The 18094-nt window shown below is 44.4% G+C and overlaps 1 protein-coding gene across 1 annotated transcript in view; it reads right to left on the bottom strand.

Moving 5' to 3' along the window:
- The window catches only part of GRB2 (growth factor receptor bound protein 2), a 67956-nt gene extending 55231 nt beyond the window's left edge, over positions 1-12725 (bottom strand). The window contains exons 1-2 of the mRNA XM_045813944.2: positions 12531-12725; positions 4677-4891 (exon numbers count right to left, since the gene is read on the bottom strand). Coding sequence (XP_045669900.1) covers positions 4677-4754 — 78 coding nt within the window. The 5' untranslated portion in view covers positions 4755-4891; positions 12531-12725. The remainder of the gene's footprint in view (positions 1-4676; positions 4892-12530) is intronic.
- Positions 12726-18094: the final 5369 nt, after the last annotated feature.

Genomic DNA, 18094 nt, shown 5'->3' with positions numbered 1-18094 from the left:
CAAAATTCTGGGTTTAGTCAAGATCAGTAAGAATTTTTCTTTTTAAAGATTTTCTTTATTTATTTGAGAGAGAGATGGCGAGAGAGGGCACAAGTTGGCAGGAAGGGGCATGGAGGGAGAAGCAGGCTCCCCACTTAGCAAGGAGCCCCATGTGGGGCTTGATCCCAGGACCCCGGGATCACAACCTGAGCCGAAGGTGATGCTTAACGACTAAGCCACCCAGGTGCTCCAAGAATTCTTATCGATAAGCAGAGAAATGCTCCTAACGAAGTACACTGAATTTGAAATCATGAAAAAAACCAGCAGCAACAAAGACAACCCAATCCCATTTTTAGATTTAATCATCCAAACACCTGAAAGGAGACTCCTGTACCCAAATTCAGGACTTCTGGCTGCTATGGAAACTATTACCAATCAAACCCAGTTCCTACTCCTGGCTCTCGGGAAAATACTCAGTGGGCATTCGTTTCTCAGTTACACAGATTTATTACAATGTCCCAGCTGCAGAAATCCCCTTATTTTTCCACTTAGCATCTCTCAACACCTTCCACCCCCATCCTTCATTCCTAGTCTCCAGCACCTATGCAGGCACTAGTCTGTGACCTCCCAGGCTTCCCTCCAGGCTTCCCTCCTATCCCAGAACACTTCCATCATCAGCTAAAAGCCTGCAAAGGCTTCTTAAGGACAAGATTGCATTTTTACTGGTTTTTCTTATCTCACTCGAATTCTACCTTCTTTTCACAGTCTACTACCCCATTCTAGCATTCCTATCTCAAACACAAGCATCCCACCCCTCTGGCGAGGTCCAGTTCAAGTCGCAAGCACTCCCTCTGCACAGCACTCTCGGACGTCAGCTCTTACCAGTCGCTGCCCTTCCTATGTTACTCTGGCAGTTACAGTGTGTGACACAACTCAGCATCCAGTGAAATACCAGTTCCTTACTAAGTACTAATAGTCGTGATCTTGGATGGATCATTTAACCTCTACGGGCCATTTCCTCATCTAAAAAAATAATAAAAATGGAAAATTTAAAAGGTCTTCTCCTGTTCTAAAAATCCTCTAATTTTGTATACTGCCATATCCTGTTTCACATATTAATTTCACTTCTCTTATTTGATTTTAGAGTTCCTCAAGGGAGAAAGTATTTCTTCCCCAACTCTCAAAGCGACTTATCCCAGGACGTGGCTCAAGGAGACGCTCAGTAAATGTGACATTAAAACAGGTCATCGGCACCAAGACAGAAAGCTTCAAAGAGCCGAGTGTGGACCCAAGACCTCTTTCTTTCTTTCTTTCTTTTCTTTCTTTCTTTCTTTCTTTCTTTCTTTCTTTCTTTCTTTTTTTCCTTCCTTCCTTCCTCTCTTTCTTTTTTTTTTAAGATTTTTAAGTAATCTCTACACCAAACATGGGCCCGAACTCACAACCCCGAGATCAAGAGTTGCATGCTCCACTGAATAAGCCAGCCAGGCATCCCTCAAGACCTATTTCTAAAGCAGTATTGAAAACTGATAAAGGTAGTTGGTGCCAGACAAGGAGAAGGCACCGAGATGATCCCAGTTGGTTCTTTTCTAGAATTAAAGGTCTGCCTTGATAGAAAACGGGTTGTCGGCTCCTGAATGCAACGAACACAGGTCTGAGAGCTCAAAATGGTCTCTTAATTTATACACAGCACTGTCTGAAATATGGGTTCATAAGCCCCTAACCAACAGATGCGACTTTTAGGTAAGCTGAGCTGTATTCTGTGCTCTAAGGTACAGAATTCAGAGGCCATGTTTCGTGGAGAAACCCTGGGACTATGTGAAGCCTATGATACAATGGCAGGGAAATTTAGGTTCATTTTGGCCATACAAAGCTGAAACCTCCAAGAGAAGAGCAATTTCTTCCATTTCTCTGCCCCAATGCCCTTCTCCTCCTCCCCTCCAAAAAAAGCACACTTTTGTAAGAGGAACAGTAACAAAGGCAGATATATTAAAGCATTCGGTTCTATTTTAGGCTTCCAGGAAAATGTTTTTATTTTTTTCTCTTTTCTCAGGGCAGCACAAGTCAATGTGTAGATGGAAAGTAAGCAAGTGGTCTGCTGGAGGATGGGGCCCCATTAACCAAATTTAACCAGAAGCTCCAAGACAGTGAGAGGAGTGAATCCCTCTGAACTCTAGTCAGAGGTAGAGGACTAAGCCCCTTGCTACTGCATTATCTTCAAATAAAATGTATTCAGTACCCATGTGTACATGCCCCCCTCATGGAGAGAGAGCAAATATAGCCCTATTTCAATCAAGCCGAACTGGTCAATGCTATTCCAGCCACTTCTAAACATCTTTTGGCTCACAGCTAACATCCTGAAAAGCTATCAAATCAAATCAAAGCCACTCAAATGAAACCAGTTACTCCTTGAATAATCAAATGAAGGAAACACGCTTTTTAAAATAACAGCTCTTAAGACAAAGCAATGTCCCTCCTTTTCACTCAGCTGTTCCACAGAATTTCGAGACAAAGGGTAACTACTGTATCGTCACTTTTTTTTTTTTTTTTTTTGGAGTAAAGCCACAAGATTACTAATAAACAGCTAACGGTCACCATTCAAAAGTAATAATGACATTATGACTTCATATGCCAGTTATCTACCAAATTGGAAAGAACCAAATATATGCATTTTTCTCTCCCCAAAGCAAATCTGGAAGTAAATGTGAGCACTCTGACTCACTTTCTCTCCCATCATAACAATTTCTGGGGGAATGTTAAACAGTATCATCTTCTCTAATTATAGGATGGGAGAGAAGGGTTTCACACCTATTCACGAGTTTACTAATTTAAGTTGGAGAACGTATGAAATGCTTATGGTCTAGGTCTAGGATAAACTTCCGTGGTTAACAGGAAAGGTTCTTGCCTAAAAATTATTAAAAATAGACCTCAAATTTCTAGTTTCATTTTGTTGCTTTAGTGCTAAATACATAATGGGATAAACTTAGAGAAAAATATGAACTACCAGGCTTCCAGGTTCAAGCTTCTTGGGTAAGCTTAACGGAGAAACCTAAGGTTGCACTGGGGGGAAAAATGTTCCCACAGGGTTTCTGTACAGGGTACAGATGTGAGTACCTGAGCAGCCAATCTTTTTTAAAATTTCATTACAGTTAACATACAGTGTTGTATTAGTTTCAGGTGTACAATATTTGAGTAGCCAATCTTACACCATGACTGGTTATCTGCTGAAAACAGTAATCACCTATGGAAACATCAAATTACTCCCCTGTACACCAATGACACAGAGTAATTTAACAGTCTAAGTTTGCTCCTTTGCTCTGACTTCTAGCTAAGAAAATAGAAACAGAAAACGTATGTTATTCTAAAACCTACAGCTGGTTCTGTCTGCTTTCTGACACTTCAGTGCTGACTTCGAGAATATCCTCGGGAAGCTTGGCTTCACAAAAACAGCTCTGAAAAAAACACTTCCCTTCTCCTTAAAGGGCTCTTCAATACTGCCTTCTATGAAGCACAACCTACATTTCTAACATCAAGACACTTCAGAGTGGAACTCTACGCCTCGAGCAAGGAGAGCAAAATAGTAACTACCCACAGGTCGGCAGGACTCAAAAAGGAAAAAAAAAAATCAGCAGTCTTTTTATAGGGGACCACACTTGTACATTTCCACTTTCTTCCTCTTTGTAAAATTTCAATAATTTCACTCAGGGGTAGTAAACAAATGGGTGGCAAACTCCCAACCACCAGACTATGGCTCTGGGGAAAAAATGTCAGAACCTGAGAGGCAGTGAACATGGAATATGCGAACGCTAAACTTCAGGTTCTCCTCCTGTAGAGCTGACACATTATTCGATAACACCCACCCCTGTAAAAATAAATTACATATCCAAAAGGGCAAGCTGCTGCCATCAATTGGGTAAACAACATAATTACCATGTGCCAGGTGGAAAGCGAATCCTCATGTAAATAGTTTGGGCTCAGAATGAGCTGCAAACTGGAAAGCAGCTTATTTTTAAACTGTCAGCAGGTTTCTTTTGTGCAATTAGAGTGTAATACGGGGTAATTGCTCAAGTTTCTTTTAAGAAAATCGCCATCTGACTCGTACAACAGCAAGATGAACCTTCAGATTTAGAACTCCACTAGTTTTTTCACGAAGTATTAAAAGACACTGAGGTTCTTTAATGAATTTTGGCATGTCCTTCTAACCACCACCTCTCTAAACTAGAGGAAATTCATTTTTAACCAACTTGCATCAGGTTCTGGATTGCAAATATCGTTTGAGTTGGTAAAATAAAACTAATTCAGTGCTTTTACATAAATAATTCAAGTTTAAGTCTTTAAAAAAAAAATCCCCCAAAGCTTAATAAGACCCTACGAGATTAATCAGTCTACTCATACATACACTTCTCCTAGTTACAATCATGCTGCTTTGACTTTCCTTGAATTTCCAACCAACAAGCAAATAAAATACCCGAGGCAGTCACACAAAGGCAGTTAAAGACCATACATCACACTAACCCTCTTAAGTCACATTTAATATTCCACTCGGCATCTATGTCAGCTACCCAGAGCCCGCCCCACAGTAAATGGGAAAAGTGGGCAATGAGAAAGGACGAGCTCGGCTTCTTTGTGTTATCAGAGCAAACGAAGGTAGGTGAGTACAAGAGGAGGCCATCTCAGCATTTGCGTGGCACCACACTTACCTTGAGGATGTCCCCCCTTTTGAAGCTCAGCTCGTCGTCAGCAGTAGCTTTGAAGTCATATTTGGCGATGGCTTCCATCCTGAGCGCTGCTCAGGGCTCAGCAGCCTGAAGCCGGGGGAAGGGAGTCTTCCCTGCCGAAGCCACCCAGCGCTCTGGGCTCGGCCTCGCCGCTCTCCCGGGACTCGCTCGTGCACTCCGGGACACACAATGCCACCCTGAATCACAAGAGGGATGGGTGAGAGAAGTGGCCAGCACCGAAGGCAGCCCCGCCCTGCCGATCGGCCTGCCGCCCCAGCCCCCACGCCCCCTGGCTCGGCCTGGCTCGGCCCGCCTCCCTGGCTCGCAGGCAGGAGCCCGGATCGCCTCCTTCCTCCTCGCAGCCTCAGCCCCCAGGCGACTGACAGGCCCGCCGGCCAATGGCAGCCGCCGTTCGAGCTAGTCCAGAACACACTTCCTCTTCCTTCCCGCTGGGTGTGCGCGGTGTGCAGGAACCGGCTGGAGACCCGCTCAGTCTCCGCCTTTCCTCCCTCGTCCCTTACGCTCGCTCCTCCGGCCCGAAATGCAGTCCACTAAAAGAACGGCCTCGCCCTGGGGATGGCACCCCGCTTTTCTCAGTGCCACGGGCCCAACTCCTTCCTTTCTCCCTGCCAAGCTTTCTAGTCTTGAAAACGCTGGGTCTCCTCTCCAGTCAAAAGCAAGCAATTCCGGCTTTGGTCCTGAGCTGCTTGAACTGTTCTCAGCCACCAACCCTTGGTCTGCTCCTAGGAAACCAGGAGAAAGTGAACCCCGGAACTCCTTTTTAAATTTCAATTTGCTATTCTGAGCAAGGCAGCTCTCCCTCTATCACTTCCAAACTGTGACCCGCAAGTTCAGGTAACCAGAAAAAGGAGATCCAGTGTCAGAGCCTTTTGTTGGTGAAGACCTGCTCTTGCCTACGGCACCCTCTTCCCTGAAGACACCCAAGGCTCTGGAGTCCCAAAAGCCCTTGAAATAGATGTCCAAGGTTCAGCATTATCAGAAGTAGCCTCTACATTATTTCCAGCTACCCTAGGGAGCAAAGCTGAAGTCCTCACTACACTTGAAAGGAATCCCTTTTTCAGAATCTGAGCTGCCAGATGCCTTATCTGGGGAAAGAAAGTGCAGGGAGATGGTGCCAGTGAATCAAACAGAAGCCTCTCACAGTTACCCTGACAACAGCTGCCTTTCTCAGAGCCAAAGGGGTTCTAAAATGAACCAAACTGCATTTTGCAGGTAAAAACTGTAATAACCCTTAGGCAGTGTACTAGGTGAACTGTGGGCATATAGTCTCCAGCCATGGACATAATCTAGACCTTTGCCTGCCGAAAGGAAAATAAAGCCCCATTCTTGTTTTCAGTTAGTGTTTTTCATACAGGCTAAATAAAAGCAGAAAACAAGACTGACAGTGGCAGAATGGGGACAGATTTTTATAGTGACACCCTTCTTGGATAATTACCACCTAGCAGAAAGCTCATCTGAGGGGCACGGTGATTATTACTCTTTTGTTCTAAAGTTAACAATTGGGGCATTAATCAAGCATAGCTGCAAATGGACTAAGCAGTAAACCAGCTGGGAATATTAAGATTAGAAGGAAATGAGTGTTACCAAGGAGGGAAGAAATAACCTGGTAATAAAAAGTCCTTCAGTCAAATTCTGAAAGCCAAACATTCTACTGCAGGTAAACTAATCAACCAAACCAATGTTTATTCTATCAGGTCATACCTATGATATCCCATGTGCGGCTGGCTCTAAAGAGGGAAGACAGAGCTCTAGCAAATATTTAAAAATACATATGAAGATTAGTCTCAGAGTATTCATTTAAAATTTTAAGTGATCTCTACACCCAATATGGGGCTCAAACTCACAACCCCAAGATCAAGTCTCATGCTCTACCAACTGAGCCAGCCAGGCACCCTTCAGAGTACTTATTGTTGTGTGTCCTTAAACACCCTTTACTTATTCTCTCTGTAGTTGTTTTTTTTTTTAAATCAAACTAATCCAAGTATATAATTTTGAATGTCACCGCTTTTAAAAGGCTTATAAAAAAGGGCAGTTCCCCACCCCAACACCTACCAGCAATCACCGTCAATTTTGTTTCTAACTTTCTCTTTGTATTTACTTACAGTATTTCTAAATAATATACTTTTACTGCTGTTTCTTAGTTTATTCCAGCCATGACCTATCACTTGGAAGACGTTTACCCTGACAGCTTCCCCTTGCCCCCATCCAGTAAAACCATGTATTCCGGTTTAAGCAGTTTCACATTACAACATATTCTTCACCGCTGATTTAAATATATTACAAGCAACCTTCCTTTCTAGTACAATCCTTTACTTTTTCCTGGCATTAATAACTCCCTTTCCTTTTTTGCCTATTTTCCAATGTGCGTACCTATTTTTATTTTGTTATAAATGCTCCAAGATCTCTGCTACATGCCTGTCAATACTTTCAATATTTCCTACCTGACCAGGTCATTCATTTTAATTGGTCTCCAGGGCTGACGGTTGGGACTATGTATCAATGATGGGAAGCCGAAGAATTGAGCAGATCTAACAAAGATACGGAGTTTCATTTTTGAAAAACAGAAATCAGAAAATCAGAAACTCAGAGCATGGTCACCGTCAAGGTAGTATGTTGTAACAGGGCATAAACATCTATGTCATTCGGGATTTCAGACAACTGCAGTGTAACTGAACGGCCATAGCATAAAAACCAAGACAGTTTTCAACACTGGGTTTTCCTGTGACCCAACTCATCTACCACAGGATTCCTAGAGAAAGCATAAGACTCACACTCTCTTGAAAATCATGTTTCAAGTAACTACTGCTTTGTGAGATACACGAGAGAAATGAAAACCAGGCACAATCAATACTTCCGTGGCTGTGCCAAATAAAAACGAGCAGCTCATGGAGAAAACCTGAAGGGCTCAGCTTATCAGGCTAGCCACAGAAAAGAGCACACAGGCTAAAGGAATTCAAAAGGGTATGTTTCATTAAAGGCAAAAAACCCAAAAACAAAAACAAAAACAATCAACAACAAACCTACAAAAAAAACCTACCTTATACACAACACTAATTACTAAAAGAAGAAAACTGAAACTGGACGTAATGTATAATGATTTTAACAGAGAAAATGGAATGAGAGTACGTTTAACACTGAACTCTAATGAGAACGGTTAAGCTGTTCCAGCGTACACCCTGCAGTCTATCACAAGTAGCAAATTTTAAGAACACAAGTGCAGGGGCACCTGGGTGGCTCAGTGGGTTGAGCATCTGCCTTCGGCTCAGGTCCTGATCTCCAGGTCCTGGGATCAAGCCCCACATCAGGCTCCCTGCTCCTCAGGGGGCCTGCTTCTCCCTCTCCCTGCTGCTCCCCCTGCTTGTGCTCTCTCTGTCCAAGTGAATAAATAAAATCTTAAAACACACACACACACACACAAAACGAACACAAGCGCAGCCTGAATTGTTCATTTCAAGCAATGTGCGCTGAATCCTAAAATGCAGTCCCCTAAAGGTATTTGTAGGACTTTATTTTCTTTCTTCTATTTAACTCTTTTCTTCCCAAAATTCACAGAAAATAAAATACACAACACTCACTGGGCAATATAGCTTAGTGTCTGCATGGTCTCTAAAAGCAGGCTGACCAGGGTTCAAGTATTGACCTGGATGCTTACCAGCTATAATTTCAGGCAAGACTTTTTTTTTTTTTTTTAAACATTTTATTTCTTTATTGTCAGAGAAAGGGGGAGAGAGAGAGAGAGCACAGGCAGAGGGAGAAGCAAACTCCCCGCTGAGCAAGGAGCCTTGATGTGGGACTGATCCCAGGCCCCTGGGATCATGACCTGAGCTGAAGGCAGATGCTTAACCAACTGAGCCACCCTTTTTGTCCCTTGGGCAAGCCTTTTAAACAAGCCCCATTTCTCATCTGTAAAATGGGGATAGTATCACCTACTTTATAATATTCACTCATTACTAGGTAATACAGATAATATACGTGAAGTGCTTTGAACAGGGCCCGACATTAAGTTACTCAAAATAAGTTTAAATGTGATTCTACTTAAAACATAGGATGTTCAATTTCACTGTTAAAAACTGCAAATTAAAGCAATGAGATTTCCTTCACCTACTAATTGGCAAAATTTTTAAAGGTTTATAATACTTAGTCTCTGCAAGACTCTGGGTGAACACACTGATTCTTTAGCCAATGTTCGTCCATTTAACATTTTGAGCAGCTACTATATGCCTGACAATGTGCTTGGTACTGTATTATAATAATAAAACCATCACAGAGCCCACACTGAAGCAGGGAATTAATCAGTTCAATTTTTCTGGAAAGTAGTTTTACAGTAGTATACTATAATACAGTAATTTTATGTTGACAATTTTAAAATACATATCCTTGAACAAGCAATCCCAATTCCTAGCTTTATCTCACTGAAATAATGACAAATACCATGTGCCAAATATATATATATCTGGTCAATAACCATGAGAATATCTATGAAATATCTTTCTATGTAAATACCAAGAGATACTATCAAGTTAAAAACAAAAATACAGAAAAATTAGTTTATCCCTTTTCCATAAAGCAAAATAGTTATTTATTAGTGTGGGCTAAAGAAAAAAAAAAAACAACAACAACAACCAAAAGGTTAGCAATGGTTATCTCCGGGAGCAAGATCACAAAATATTTTTACTTTTTTTTTACGATTTAATTCATCTGAGAGAGAGAGAGCGCGCACGCGCGCTCTCACACAAGCCGGCTGGGGGGGGCGGGGGGGGGAGAAGCAGACGCCCCACTGAGCAGGGAGCCCAATGCCAGGACCTGGTCCCAGCACCCTGGGATCATGACCTGAGCCAAAGGCAGATGCTTAACCGACCGAGCCACCCAGGCACCCCAATATCTTTACTTTCTGCACTACACACCTCAATTGTATTTTCATTACTACTTCTGTAGTTAGAAAAAACAAACACTAAAAAATCTTACTGGAGCTCTGGAGTTAGACCTGAATTCAATTGTCCCATTACCACTAGATGGGTGACACTGGAGAAATAACCTGTATTCCCTAAATCCTAGTTTCCTTCAGCTGGAAAATGGGGATAATAACGCATCTACCTGATAGGACATTTTGATGATTAAAAGAGATAGCACATGTAAAGGCCTTCGTGGAGTCTCTGGCACAAAGTGCTAAGACGTGTTAACTGGCCGGCATCACCAGTACCTTTTCAAGTACCAGTCCATATATTCCTACATCGTCCATCTTCTTCCATCTACATACAAACTCAGAAGAACTTTCTGGTAGGCAAATTAACAGCCCTATTAAATACAAACTTTAAAATTAAATTGCTCCACATCAGAGTCCTAACAATACTCAAATATTTACACATATAAAGACTAATCACATCTATCGTCACTTATTCTATTAGGCTTTTAAATATTTACTCTGTACATACAGAAAGTGTAACTTAGGTTGACTAATTAAAAGCCACATTCCAGCCTCATTATTTTACAGCTGCATTCTGTAACAACCGTTTTGGTACTTGGACCAGCTGCATCAAAATCGTCCCATTCAGACTGATTCACTGTGGGGTGCCTTCTGGAGTTCTGCAATGTAGTGGCCTTAGGCCCAGAGCCTAATTTAAAATAAGAATCACAGGTAATTCTTATGCATGCTGAACTTTTAAGAATCACTGCTGTACTAGAAGGATGCCTTAACCAGGTTTTAAATTTTGCATTCCAGATAATGCACGGCTTTGCACAAAATGAAAATAATGCATATTCACATGGCTCAACTAGGAAAAAGCCAACTTTGACAAAACCAAAGGCTCTCATTAGTCTTTCAGTAGTGCCAGAAAGTTCTTTTGAATTAAGCAAGTAACTATTAATTTCTCTCAGGAGAGCATGCTGGGTCTCTATTCTGTATTACTTAATTTCTCCAAACTCTATTACTCTTCTGTTCTAGGTAACAATCAGAACTGCTGCTGCACAACAGGCAACATAACAGGATTTTTCTCAGAAAAACTGCTAAGTACCTTCAACTAGTAGTATTTAAAACCTAGCAATCCCTCAAATCTGAATACACTTGCTAAGGAAGTAAACTGCCTCAAGCATTTAAATGCTTGCTTTTAGTATCAAAGAAAGCCGATTATAAGAATTAACTTCTTTTTTATTTTGGGAATTCAGAAAATTTTGAACAAGGGAAGGAGCAATGGAACACAGAAAGTTATTTCTATCGACAAAACCCCAACAACAAAGATGCCTGATTAAAAGAACCGTGGTAAAGAATAAATCCGTACTATCACAATGGGCAAGTTTAAATTCATCAGTGGTTTAAATAAATTCTATTCCCTCAAATATTTCATGTTACCTCAATTCTATTGTAATATAGGTGTATGGTTGGTTTTTGTTTTTTTAACATGAACCACTCCCACTAAAAGCCAAAAAATAAGTCATACAAGCCTCAAATCGACCCAATCTTCCTTAACCAATGTAAGAGAGACACAGGAAGAAAAGCGTAAGCAGGCACAAAAGCACAACAATGAAGAAAACAACTAAAACACAAATAACACAAGCAAGCTACACTTGTGACCCAGTGGCAGTACTGATTACTTACGGATGAATTCAATCCTTTGAGCCTCCCAGTTCCCAGGGGGAGAACTTAAAGTCTCGCATGGCTCTCTGGCAACTCTTCTGGCTGACTGAAGGAACACAGTGGACGCTTCAAAGTGAAGGATAAAGCAGGAAAGAGGGTATCTTCCCCGGAGAGAAAACGGAATCTTTAAATGAGGGAGAAGACGAATTGCACCAAAGGGCAGAAAAATTATGCCAAAGAGGGGACAAAAAGGAGGAAGGGGAAGTAGATTAGAAAAAAAGGGGGGGGGAGGGATGTGCAAATGACTTGCATTACACAAGTAAGCATTTAGTGTCCGCAGTGAAAATAGAAGTAGATAGAAAGGGAAGGCAACTACTGGAGAAATATAAAGTCAAAGAGAGACAGCAAAGCCAAAGAGATACGCTAACTTCTTTCATGTGTCTTTTAGACTCTTTTCTGAGTTAACAGCACCAAAAGATAGACGTCGAGTGCACTTCGGCTCCTCTGCAAATCTTACTTTTGTAATGACTCCCTAAACAAGCTATAACTCATGTGGCTTATATGTACAGTGTTGCAAACGAAAAATTCCACTGCTTTTCTATCCTCTCGCACTGAAATCTTTCCTCGGAGCATTCCAACCAACTGCTGCTTATTTTCTTTACAAGTATTTTTCAGAGTAGCTTCAAAAAAAAAAAAAAAAAAAAGACATCTCGACTGGCTCCGGCAGCAAAGGTTCTAACTCATGATATTCATAGGGTCGGTGGGTTTCCTCCCCAAATTCGGCCCAATGACACCAGGAGATGGTGACGTGGTGGCCGTGCAGGTCGCAAGAACATCAATCACCACATTTGCAGCCGCGGCAAATCCCCCGCCTCCCGGGCCAAGTCAGACTGACTCACAGAACGAGTACCAAGGGCTCCCGGGCTTCTCCCGACCCCTCTGCGCAAACCCTCCGGGAAAAGCGTGAAACTTAAGGAGCACCCGGACTCCTGCCCAGGGGTCCGGGGCTCTGCACCGAGCTAAGGGCCGGGAGAGGACGGTCCCCAGGAAGGAAGCGCCCCAAAACGGGAAACGCGGAGCCCGGGAGCCTCGGGGACTCCGTCCCCCGCCCCAGGCCTCGCCGCCCCGAACCCGAACCCCGGCAGCCCTCGGCAGGCTGGGCCCGGTCCCTGACTGCCGACTCCCGCTGCCGAGCGAGTGGGAAGAGGCACCAGAGCAGCGCCGCCGCCGCCGGCCGCACTCACCGTGGCGCAGCTGCTCCGCTCCGCGCCCGGCCGGCCCCTCTGCAGCGGTGCGAGCGGCCGCCGACCGCGCTGCTGCTCCCCGAGGGCAGCGCCTTTTCCCGCCGCCGTCACCGTCTCAGTCTTCGTCGCCGCTGCCGCCGCCGCCCGCTCGCCGAAGCAGCACAGCCGCCTGGCTTCCGCTCCTCGTCGGGGTCCCGCGAGAACTTCCCCGCGCGGCCCCGCCCCGCCCCGCCCCGCCCCCGCGAGACTTCCCCCGGCGGAAAAGGCCCAGAGCGCAAGCGCTCCTCCTCCGCCCGGGCCCCGCAGGTAGCCACCATCTAGATGCCAAGGCGCGTGCGCCAGACCGCCCCGGAGCAGGTGGCACCGACATGGCTCCGCCCCCGGGTCCCTGTAACCCTCTCTGTGCCAAGGCGGGTAAATGACAGTTTAACCCTGAAGGAGTAACTCTTCACCACACCGTAATCACTTCCTTTCTCCAAACCGAGGCAGTTGCGGGGGGTTGGGGGTGGGGGTGCGGGAATCTCCCTCCATCCTGGAACACTCCAAATAGAGGACCAGCTTTTGAAAAACTTGAGAGTACGGTCCAAACTGCCCTGTTAGAGGAATTAACACATTCACTTATTGATCTAATCAAGTGCCTAATATGTGCTAATCGTAGGTATAGGTATAGGTGTTGGGTATAGAAGGTACAATGATGAACAGATATCCTGGCCTTCGGGGAATTTACGGTCTAGAGGAGCGGAAGAAAAGTAAACAAACAAACAAAAACCGCTATATGCAATGTTAGAATTATTTGGGGGAACGCTGAGGAAGCTAAAAAGATGGGAGGAAGGACCGCTACTCTGCCCATCTCAGAATAGCCTTCCTAGAGAAGGTGATGATGACGTCTGAGCTGAGTCTTGGAGGACGAGTAGGAGTTCACTAGACAGAGAAGCCGGGATAAGGGCGCTCCAGGCGAAGGGAACCGCACGCATGTACAAAGGAACGGAGGCGTGAGAGAGAGTCGTGTTCTGTGCAATGCTAAGTAGTTCAATTCCTGTACGAGGCGGGTGAGTACCGGGGAGCGGCAGATGAGGCTTGAAGAAGTAACTCCTATTTTTCAGTTCCAAAAGCTCTTTCCAATTAAAGAGAACAGAACGTATCTAATGGTAATGCGCTCCCTGGAAGCCAACAAAATAGTGCTGAGATGAGAATAACCGAACATCTGATACTATAGAGAAAAGAAGCCGTTGATATAAGGAAAATGAGTTCTTTCACCAAGCATTTATTGAGCACCAACTGCATTCAAGGCACTATGCAAGGTAATAGATGAACCCACCAAAGCCTCTGCTTTCAGCAGTTTGTAATCCAGAGGAGAGTCGCCTATTCTGCAAGGCAAAAGAGCTGGACATAAGTCCCACTGAACCACATACAGGACTGCAGCGGAGGGAGCCAGTTACCTGGTGCTCTGGTAATCAGGGAGGACTTGGTGTTTTGTTTTGTTTTTTTAAGATTTTATTTATTTGACAGAGAGAGAGACAGCCAGTGAGAGAGGGAACACAAGCAGGGGGAGTGGGAGAGGAAGGAGCAGGCTCCAGCAGAGCAGGGAGCTCGATGCGGGTCTCAGTCCCAGGACGCTGGAATCAGGCCCTGAACTGAAGGCAGACGCTTAACTACTGAGCCACCCAGGCGCCCCAGGACTTGGTGTTTGAACTGCAACCTGGAAGCAGGGAGGAAAGAGTGATGGAATTAGCCAATACTTTAGATTGCCCAGATTTTAGGATTTGGGGTTGGGGCGAAGTAATGATAGACAAGGCCAAGATGTATGGCTTAGGGTTCATGGTCAAGTGATTAGCAACTTCTGAAGGTTTTTGAGCAGGACATGTCTGATATGTAGTGAAAATAATATGAGGCTATCCATTTACCACCTGAAGTGCATAGTATTTCTAGAGGGTGGATAATAAATATCCCCATTTACAGACTCAGAAACTGAGGCTTAGAGAGCTTACTGACCTGACCCAAGGAAACCCAACTATAGTAGACCCAAGACTTGAACCCAGGTCTAGCTTGTTCTAAAATCCATATTTTTCCCACTATGATACTTTATAATTACTTTGTAATTCTAGGATGGTGGCCAGAAAAAAATAGAAAGGGAAAGGAAGGACTTAGCTCCTGAGCAAAGAGGAGGAGGAAGTGAGGGAAGAGTTGCATTTCTTTGTTCTGAGTGGGGAGAACAACAGAGAAGTTTGCCAGCCAAGAGGAGTAGCTAACTGGGCAGGGGTGGGGTGATGCAGGAAGGAGGCAGGGAAGGAGATGATGATGTCCAGTTTTGGCCATGTAGAGTTCATCATTCTAGGAGACATGCAGGTGGAAATATCAGTATGCTGTAGAAAAGCTCAATGCATTCATTCATTCTCCCCACAACATCAACTGAACATCTACTTTGTAGATAATAGGATGACCTGTCATAGAGCTTGCAGCCTAAAAGGGAACATACCACTGAGAGTATGACATCTGAGGTATTGGCAGCTTTGGGAGCATACGGCAGGGGACCTGACGTAGCCCAGGATCAGGGAAGGCTGAGGAGGAAGGTTTGAGACTCTAGTTAGCCCAAGAGGAAAAGAGTGTTCTAGGAGAGGGCACAGCATGTACAAGGCCAGAGAGTAAGAAAGGACTCAAGGAGGCCGTTTATACCTGGGATGAAGAATGCAGTGCGTAGATAAAACATTTGGAGAGGCTCATGCAGAGCCTTTTCAGAGCTGCTAAAAACTAGGCACTTGATACTATAGGATACCAGGGCTGGGGGAGGGGGGCGGGGCACAGTCAGATTTTTATCTTCAAAGCACTTTATCACTCTGGCTGCAGAGAGAAATCAATGGGAACTAAGATATTTAGCATCCACGAGACACTACCTCAAGTCCTTTGCAAGACCTTTATGGATCTGGCCCCTGCCTGCCAGCCCCACTCTCTGTCTCTAGCCAACACACGCTCCACCAAAACTAAACCGCTGTGGTTTCCAGAAGGTGCCGTAATCTTTTGAGCAAACATATCTTGGTATATGCAGTTTCCTCTGCTCAGTTGGCCTCCTGCCCCCCCTCTTTAGGCACCCAAGCCAGTTTTAGGGTTTCTTCCTCAAAATTCCCACTATACCTCAATCTCGTTGCAGCCTTATTTGTTCAACCTTCCTTCTAATGCTCTACAAGCTCTCAGAGAAACAGGACCATACCTTTACACATTCATATTCCCAGCCCCCAGCACAGTGCATAGAGCGGATAAATGGATGCCTCGAGAATAAATAACAGAAGTTGACTCGAGATAAAGATGTGGTTGCTTTTCTGTGCCATGTGATATTTGAAGCTGAGGAAGTGGGTGAGATCTCAGAAGAGTATAGATGCCCAAGAGAACAGGGGAAAAAAAGCACTTCCTTTTAAAATGCAGCATTGATAAAACAGACTCTGAGTATGTCTATGCAAAAATATATGCATATGGACCAGATTTGGAAGGGAACATTTAAAAGTAAAAACAATTGTCTTGAAATGAAGCAATGGTGGGTGATGTATTAAAAAAAAAAAAAAGCCAACAAAACGCCCAAACCTTCAACATTTGTTACATTGTCTTTTCTACAAAAAATTCTTTTCTGCAGACAGATTCAGAAACTTGAGAGAACGTTGCCCAAGATCATTCCATGTAGCGAAAAACAACAGCAAAAAAAAACCACACTAGAGGCAATATTTTGAACGTGTGTGGCTAAGTCACAAAAAGGTACTGGGGTAAGAGGCAATTTGCAAAGTCAAAGTCACATCCTGGCATGAAAACCTGTTGTACCAGTAGCAAAACTTACTGATAACAAACTGGCCACATCAGTCACTTCAGAATGCACAAATTAATCACCCCGAAGCCTCTCATTTCGGTTGGGGTTTGCGGTTATTTTTTAGTCGTCGGAAAGGGTTTCTCGCTTTGCTTTCTGTGAATTGCGGTGCTGCCGCCTGCCGGTAAGAACTGGACATTACCCTGGCATTTAGTGAGCCTTCAGAGCCCATAGGACACTGGCCCAAGCAGTTGACCACCCCCCCTTGGGAGCTGCCTGCAGCCCGTCTCAGGCTCGCCCTCTGAGCCCACATTTCTGAGCTTCTCTGTAGTTGGAAAGAGTCAGACAACCAGTGACAACCTAAACTTGGTCATTGAAATTCTACTCCCACCTGCTCAATTGATCTTGGAAGTTCTCATCTTAGAATTTCCTTTGGTTAAGTTGTGAGCCAAGGCTTCGTCTGCTTCTCAAGCTTCGAAGGTGGCCTCCTGATGCTGAGCCGACCAGGGGGACACTTAGTCCTGTGACTTCCCTTCCTCTACATCCTGACTTCATTTTATCCACATCACCATTGTCTCTGGGAGGCTGCCCCGGCCTGCTCATGGATGATCCTGCCCACCTTCGAAACCATTATCTACACTGCAGCCAGAGTGGGCTTTCTAAACTACAAATTGAATCAGGATCATGGAGAAGGTCCAAAGTCCTTAGCATGCCCCATATGGCCCTCTGTGGCTGGCCTTTTGTCCCCATGCTTCTGAATGACCTGCAGTGTCCTGAATAACTCTATAGTTCTCTTACCTCCACAGCCCCCTCTCTCTGCCTTCCCCATCATCACCTGGCTCCTGTCTGTCCTTTAATACTCAGCTCAGGTGCCACCTCCACCAGGAAGCCTCCCATGATGTTCTGGTCCCACTCAGAGCATCCTCAGCATGCTGCATCATCACCATATGCTTAAGACCTTATGTTGGCCATCAACTTACTTGTCCTTCTCCCCTTTAGACTATGAGTTCCTCAAGAACAGGTGCCATGTCTTGTTTTTCTTGACTCCCCAAATAAAGCCTGACTCTAAATAATATGATCCAGCATGACAAGTGTCCACACGGGACTCTCTGTTAAGGGAGTCCAGGCGAGAGAGAGAGAAAGTGGGGATAGAGAGTCCAGAAGCCTTCATGGAGGAGGTGGTAACTGAGTTGTCTTGAAGTATAGCCCCCATTCCATTAAGTAGAACCAATGAAGGCCCCTCTAGACAAAAGAGCAAGTTTTTAAGATGGTGAAAAGGGCCAAAAGTTCTTTTCTAATGTTCTCACATTTTATTACACAAGAGAATCACCCGGGGATCTGTTTAAAATGCAAATTCCAGTATCCCAGAAATATTCAGCTCATTAGGTCTGGGAAGGGCCCAGGAATATTTCTTTAAGGGGTCTCATGCTCTACCAACTGAACAGCTGGACACCCCAGAAATGTGCATTTTCAGGAAGCAGCTGCAATAATTCTTAGGCTGTTCTTCTTTGGACCAGACTCTGAGAGACAACGTTTACTGAATACCTGAGTCATGGGGATTCTGGGACCTTCCCAATATGTCCTAGATTACAGGAATCAGAATGTGAATTGCTATGGGCCCAGAGAAATTGGGGACTCACGCCCCTGTGTACTCCCTTGGGATCTTCAGCTGCCTGCGGCTGAGAAATACCAGTAAAGGCCATTGGTGTGGCCATTATCTGTGTGGGTGGCACTTAGCGCCACAGTACAAATAAATAAAAAAATAAAAGTGCAGATA

This window comes from Ursus americanus, chromosome 23 (genome assembly GCF_024610735.1).
Source record: "Ursus americanus isolate L20-20 chromosome 23, mUrsAme1.1.p, whole genome shotgun sequence".
NCBI lineage: Eukaryota > Metazoa > Chordata > Mammalia > Carnivora > Ursidae > Ursus > Ursus americanus.
Note: the sequence above shows the minus strand (reverse complement) of the source record. Positions and strands in the feature narration are given on the sequence as shown.